Source organism: Antrostomus carolinensis, unplaced genomic scaffold (assembly GCF_000700745.2).
Source record: "Antrostomus carolinensis isolate BGI_N321 unplaced genomic scaffold, ASM70074v2 scaffold6806, whole genome shotgun sequence".
Lineage (NCBI taxonomy): Eukaryota > Metazoa > Chordata > Aves > Caprimulgiformes > Caprimulgidae > Antrostomus > Antrostomus carolinensis.
Window position 1 is genome coordinate 25,708 of NW_010323840.1, and position 7,408 is coordinate 33,115.

The following is a 7,408-nucleotide window of genomic DNA, read 5'->3' on the forward strand; positions in this document are numbered from 1 at the left end:
GGAAAATTCTTTAGAGATTTAAAGTCACTTAAATTATTTTCACTGCAAGTGTATCACCTTATTTTTTAGTATTGTTAGCTCTAATGAGATATGAAGTGCCTGTCTGGTGTACATAAATGTCTGGGAACTGCCATGGTATCAGTGCTATGTAAGATTGCTGGTATTTCCAGATAAGCACCAGACAGAGTTGGTGCTCTTGGGAGAGAAGGGAGGAGTGTAGTGAGAGGGATGGAGAGGTCTCTGTCCCCAGAGCCTCTGCTCCCTAACGTTTCTCATTTGACTTGGGGAGCTGAACAGGTGAAAAGGGTCTTTTCCCCACTCCAGCTGCAGCACAGGATGATACTGGGCTATTTAATTTTCCTGAGCTATGGAAATTTCTGCTCTGCTTCAATGGAATCTCTTCCATCCTTCTCCCAGGGCCATGGGACTTGCTGACTTCGTATGAAGCGCATTTTTGCTCAGCTTCCACGCTTTGCTTAGGGTGAAGGGGAGAGCAGCCTGCCTCCAGCCCCTTCCCTGCCATGCTGTAAAAGCAGAGATCCTGTTTAGATAGTGCTCTCCCAGTTTGGGGAAGAGGCTTTTAGGTTAGGGGATGGATGGAGAGGTAGGATGAAGAGAGAGAGAGAGAAATTGAGTAATCTCCATGTACTCCCTGCAGAGAGCAATTTGAGTCCAGCTGTGCAGAGGGGGCAGGGGTGTGTTTTGCATGTATTGAGGTTGTATTGGTACAACACACATACAGAAACAGAGGTGGTGGTGTGTTCCCACTGCTCATTGGATTTCCTGGACATTGAAGCTCGAGCTCTGGTCCCTGAATTGGGTCAGTGATAGCGAGAGGCTCAGCACAGCAGCCTTGAGCAGATCCTGGCGGGTAAAAGCACCACGTTATGTTTGTGGTGCAAATCACTGGATCTGTCATGTAGGAATGATGGCAAACTCCCCAAGTGCCCAGGCATGCTCAGCAGGTTATCGGGGGGGCTTTGATGCGAGTCCTTTAAAAAGGCTGGAATTCTTAAGTCAGGAAATATCTCACATAGACACCGATAAGAGTTGACGTTGCTGTTATAAACACTAATGCAGAAAAATTTTAGAATTTATAAAAGTAGCTTTCTGGGTGATACATTGCAGCAAATTTGGCTCAGTACAGCTATCAGCTTTCTGTAGCCAAACTTATTAACGCTCGCCCCGCAAAATCCAATGTGGCTGGCTTAGAAATACAGTGCCACAAATCTCAAAGCACAAAATCTCTTTGGAGGCAATTTAGATTTTTGCATTAAAAAATAGCTTTGCATATTGGCTGCTTGCCCGTTTTCTTTCACAAAATCTAATCCTTTTTCTAGTTGTAGGAGGGAGAAGAGGAAATATTTTTTTGGGGTAAAGATTTTTATTTTTTAAAGAAGGCTTCTATGTATCTATGCAGGACAGACTTTGTGCTTTTTATATAAAGCTGTTTATTGGAAATTGGGACAGTGAATTGTTTCTGTGTTTCTTTCCATATGATTGTTTGCCATAGGGTAGAAATATCCCATGAAGAGTCTGCAGGATTAGACACCTCCTGAGTATCATCTGCTTTTAGAATATAATACAGCTGATCATATAAGTTCAGTAGGAAGGGAGTATTCTTCATCCTTTATTGTACAGAATGAGCAAAACTGGCTGGGTATGTTTTAGTATTAAGAAAAATACCCCGCATGGTGTATGAACACTTGAAGTTCTTTGCAAGTAGACAGGTAGGAATGCTTGAGGTGTGAGAGTTATCAACACTCCCTGCACTGATGCAATCTGCAATGTCGTGTTCACAGCCCGTTCAGAACGGTACCAACACCTGGATTCAGAAGAAGAGGAGGACACTAATGATGATGACCACGTGGAAATTCGGCAGTTTTCCTCATGCTCGCCAAGGTTCAGCAAGGTAGGAGCATGCTGCCTTGTTGAAAGAAGAAATCTGGAGAGGAACACAGTTTCATTGCTATGTGTGGGGTAGATTTTAATCATGCACATGATATGTAGGAGTCGTATGGTGTTTAGTATTCACTGAGGAAAGAAACAACTGTATATGTTGTAAGTTTTGAAGCACCAGTTCATTCTGCTTTGTCCTCAGCTGGGCTTCAGTGACTTAAGTAACAGTTGCCATTCATTTTATGGAGTTGCTCCTGATGTGCATCACCAAAGCTATGTTTAAAATTGGACCTGAGGATTAGCTGGGGTTTTGAAAAAGTTCTCAGGAGTACGTAAGGGTTTCTTTTTTCTGCCTTTCTCACCGAGAGTATTATTCATCTGAATATGATGAAGCTTTTCTTTAGGATTCAGTGTTTTTGCCACAAAGAGAAAAAGTTCACTTTTAATGAATTTATTTTAAGACCTGGAAAATTATACAGCATTTGTAATGTGGGAGGCATAAAAGACTCATTATATTTTGAAATTCTTGTCTGACAATTCAGCCATATGATTTATTAATAGTTATCTTGTTGATGCTCTGAATTTTTAATAACATTATTTTCATTAATCTCTTCTTATGTAAATTAGGTTCACAGTCAAATGTAGTTTTAAAAGGATGGATTTTTTTTTTTGCTTAATCATTTAATTATTTAAAGACGGCTGTAAAACCAAGAAAGGCACTTTCATTAAGCTGTCAGCATTATAGTAGATTCCTTGAGGAGGGCAGGACTTTTTTTGTTCTGAAATAAGCTTGGGGCAATGCTGATAGACTGATGATAATGAAATGGGGTCATGAGCATGATGCCTATCACTGAATTGAATTTGTGTAGTAAGATTTCAAGATCCAGATGCTAGCCTTCAAGGCTTGTGGAGCCTGCTTTGGCAATATCTCTTAGATTTGAGAATTGTTAAAAACAAAAATCGAGTAGTTTCAAAAAGTCTTAGTATTTCTGTGGTGTGCTGGGCTGGTTTTAGAGGACAGGTGTAGGAGGCTGTTGTAGAAAAGCATGTGTAATGTTTCTGAAGCTTGCCTTTTCCCTTTCCTTCCTGCCACACTTTGAGCATGTCACATCTGTATTGCGTTATATAGTCAAAGAACATTGCCAGGTTCGTGCTTCCAGGGAATATCTTCCATTTTGAGAAGAGATTATGCCCCTTGATCAGAAAAGGCCACATAGGTTTGTTTTCTCTGTACAGAACAATCTTTTGCTATATGCAGGTGTACAGCAGCATGGAACGTCTTTCCATCCACGAGGAGAGGAAGACTCCACCACCAACTAAAAGGAGTCTGAGTGAAGAAAAAGATGATCGGCTGGACAGCCTTGGTGGCTTGAAGAGTCGAGACCGCAGCTGGGTGATTGGATCTCCTGAAATGTAAGTTCTGTAGAACTAAGTCTTCTGGCTTCACATAGCATCTGGAAAAGACCAACCTGTACCAAAAAATTTCTATGACCAGGGTGAGGTCAGGAATACTTCAGGTGAAGCCTGAAGAGTGGAATAAATAATTGAAAATAAATGTGTAGAAACTATATAGTCCTTAAATGTACCTAATTAAGTACTAACATCTAAATTTGTAGGAAATGCTTTAAATGAATTTATACGGATTCTAACGTTAAGTAAAGCTTTCATTTATGGAAAGGCTAGTTATGTTGGAGATGTACCAATAGCATTCTTTTCTTAAACATCAGTAAATCCAACATCTAGTGGTTCCAGACTTTTTACCATTTGTCACAAGTTAGTGAAACCATTAGGAAAGTCCAAAGTTTCTAATATAAAAAAAAAATCTTGTGTTCTAATAAAAATATAAGTAAAATATGTGCATGCCCAGAATTTGGTTTCCTTCCTTCCTTTCCTAGAAGCTTAACAATGGAATGTATTGGAAATCTAGATTCAGGTGATGCCCCAAGCCTTTGCTGTTTTAAGTCCTAATAATGTAGTTCCGTCTCTTAACTTCACCATATATTGGTTTCAGATGTGTGAGTTGGGCTTGTGCGCTATTTTCACCCTTCAAAGTTCATTATTCCCCTAAGTTAACTGAGGGGCTCTGTCTTTTTTACCTCTCTTAGATTGCGTAAGCGCTTGTCTATGTCTGAATCCTCACATACGGAAAGCGACTCCAGCCCACCCTTGACAGTCCGCCGCCGCTGCTCAGGGCTTCTCGATATGCCCCGCTTTGCCATTTCCGCTGAGGACGAGGGAGCTGTTCTCAAAAGGCCACAGTCCGAGGGGATGCTCTTATCCACTGTGCAGTCTCGGGAGGGGCTGCCGGTGCCCATTCCAGAACAGCCTGTGGAGCAAGAGCTGCAGCTGGAAGGTGATGCTGGACCCACCACTCCCTCCACAGCCGTCAGCAGCGCCTCAACGCTGACAGGTATGTGCTTAGTGTGATGGTGTCGTGGTCCCCAGGAAAGCCGTGTTAGCTTGCAGACGTTAACTCTGTAAAACTGTGGGTTTGGATGTCGGGTGATGTGAATGTCTCATGCTAAGTGGTTATGTTAGTGTAGCTTTGTGGCTGTGCCTGTCTTTAAAATAACATCGGCAGTTTAATCTCCTCAAAATTACATCTTGTATTTCAGTCCTGTCACTTCAAATTGATTAACGTCTTCTCACGCTTGACACCCATATGATCTATGCCTACTTACAACCCCTGGGTACCTACCTGAGGCAGCATTATTTTAAGTGTTAGTCAGAGCAGATCACTGGTGAGTTGGGGCTGGAGAATGTTGATGTCAGCCATACTAAAAGACCCCTGCTTCCTATGGTTTTATTTATCTGAAAAGCTCTAGTTTGGAGTAGAGACTTAAAATTTGCTAGGGAAGTGGGGTTTGTGTCAGGGACATGCTACTTGCTGTCTCAGCTAAATATCCCAAAATTTAGCCAGGCTCTACCAGCTTAAAAAAATGCAGCATAGGTTTAGCAGAGTGGGTCTTAGAAGTCAGTGTTTGACTTCTCAGAAGCTTTGATTGTTCCTGGGGCCTTTCTCCAGCACTGTGCTGAGCTATACCTTCCCTGGGCTGCTGTGGTGCAGGGCTGGGCGCTGGATGCTGGAGTGTCTCCAGCTCCTCTCCCTTTCTGGAAGGCAGAGGGTGAAGCTTCCTGTTTCTGAGGAGGCCAGAGCTGGAAACTTGTGAGAAATAGTAAGGAAGAGAAAAAGGAAATTGGACTAATGGAAGAGAGCGGGGAAGTTGAATTGAAGGTTAACAAGATAATATTTGATAAGAAAGGCATATTTAGGGGAAGAACTAAGATTGTAGCATTGAAAAACAAGGACTAACTGGGTAAGAAAAGAAGAAGCAAGCTCCTGGGGGAAACTATGAGCAAGCAGGCAAAGTGATTGCGGATGCATTGAGGACAGAAAGGAGAGGAAAGGGGTGCTGGGCAAGGAGTCAGAGTGTGGATTGATAGCAGAAGGTGGATATGCCTTAGAGGAAATTTGCCTCCAGACTTGAGTAAAGCCAAAGATCCCCACATTTCATTATTCATTTTCTGCAATGCAGTCTGTGAAATTTCCTCCAAAATTGTTGCATTCCCCTCTATGACTTAGCCTCCCAGAAGAGGCCTGGTGCTGCCATCCCATACTCCATTAAACCATGGGAAAAGGTGTAGGAGTGAAGGAAGTAAGCTACCACATACTTGGATGAAATAGGTGCCATAGTGGAACCTTATTTTCTCAGTTTTGTACTAAAAGCCTAGAAACATGCTGTTAAAAATTGTAAGAACACTTTAATTGCAAATTTGAGTATCTACAAGTTGAAATAGGCAAAAATGAAGCTTCCCTGAGCAGCCTGCTCCCCTGAGACTAATGCATTACAGCAGTCTTTAATCCAGCTCCTGGGATTCAGGGATACTGTTGCTTCAGAGACCCCAGCCCGCAAAGTTAAGTCAGAGGCAGGGGATTGCAAGAAAACAATTTCATTCCTGTCACTGTCTCAGAGACTTCTGCTAACGTATATCACAGCCTTTTCATGCACAGCTTCCCATTCGAAGTTCCTCATTGTCTGGGAGCTTTATTCAAAACTCTGTGGCTGTTAAATGTTGAACTGGCATCTGGTACTGAGGTCAATGGGAACGGTGCTTTGAATTTTTATTTTCATGGTACTTCCTGCTTTACTTAGTATGCAGAGCAGTGGTGCCCACTTAAATAACGATGATCAATGTTTTGTTCTGTCCTCATTGTTCAAAACGTGGCCCTTAGGCTTTATTTATTGCACGCTGCTTAAAATTTGCTTTTGAAGACAGAATGATTAATTTCCCTTGTGGACTTGCTGTGATGCTCACCACTTTCATTTCTGAGCACCTTGTAAATTCTAATTAATGTACTTTCACAGTGCCCCTTTAAGGTGTCAGATGGGGAACTGAGGCTCTGAGCTTGAGTATAGCAGCCCAGCCCCCAGCATCTGCTATTCTTGCATGCCCAGTCTGATTTTCAAGATTACTTTGCATTTTACATATAATTATACCAGATTAAGTAATTCAAGACTAAATTATAGTGGTGCACAGAATGGGTCAAATTAGGGTTGTCTTTGCAATCCACATTTTTACTTTCTCTAACTTTAGTACCTTAGTATCCTCTTAAAGTGTATTTTTTATGTGCAGCTCCAGTTGAAATTGGTTCTTCTGTTACAGGCAGTTTTAACTTAAAGATTGACAGTTCTTGCTGGTCTCAAAAATGGAACACTTTTTATGAACTTGTTTTCATCTATGAACGATCCCATTGAAATGGCTTCCCTGCAGAACTGCACTGCAGCTTTAGGATTCATGTAACTGCTACTGAGCAACGTGATTTCATTAGTGAGCTTTTCCAACAGAACAGAAACCACTAATTTTCTGTATTCAGAATAACACCATTTCTGTAAATAAAAATTCAAGCCCTGGGGTTTCTTCTTAGGAAAATTTACTCTTGGACTTCATGTAAACATGACTTTGATTTAATGTATTTTGCCTGTAGGGGAATAGACTGTTAGGAATTCCCTGTGGTTCTAATCTGTTTTAATTTAAACTGTAGCTGGGAGCACTGCAGATTTCTCTGATCCACGCGCTCGCAGTAATAGCAATGAAGGCCCAGACCTTACCACTCCAAAAGCCATCAGCGATTTGGCAGTGCGGCGGGCACGGCACAGGTTGCTCTCTGGGGAATCAGGGGAGAAACGTACCTCAAGACCTGTCAATAAAGTGATTAAATCAGCATCCGCTACTGCCTTGTCTCTCCTGATTCCCTCAGGTAAGAAATGCCTCTGGTGAGGCATTGTCAGAATCTGCAAGCACTAAACAAAAGGTCTGCAGACAGATCCTCCCCCTCCGCTCTCCTGGAATAATGCCCTCGCTGGCAGGAGGGGAGAGATCTAACTTTTACAATTGGTTTAATATTTACTACTCGGCAGGATAATTAATACTGCTTTGCCACAGACAGGAGCGTTGTGTGTGTGGTCTGACTGCAGCTTCTGCAAATGGCAGCTGGGCCTTATTCTTT

At 42.1% G+C, this 7,408-nt stretch overlaps 1 protein-coding gene across 1 annotated transcript in view; it reads left to right on the forward strand.

Annotated features, from left to right (window-relative positions):
• The window catches only part of LOC104527084 (microtubule-associated serine/threonine-protein kinase 2), a gene marked incomplete at its 5' end in the record, with an annotated part of 38,522 nt that overhangs the window by 23,256 nt on the left and 7,858 nt on the right, over window positions 1-7,408 (forward strand). Inside the window, 4 exons of the mRNA XM_010170703.1 lie at window positions 1,803-1,912; window positions 3,158-3,312; window positions 4,005-4,309; window positions 6,944-7,159. Of these exons, the coding sequence (XP_010169005.1) occupies window positions 1,803-1,912; window positions 3,158-3,312; window positions 4,005-4,309; window positions 6,944-7,159 (786 nt within the window). The remainder of the gene's footprint in view (window positions 1-1,802; window positions 1,913-3,157; window positions 3,313-4,004; window positions 4,310-6,943; window positions 7,160-7,408) is intronic.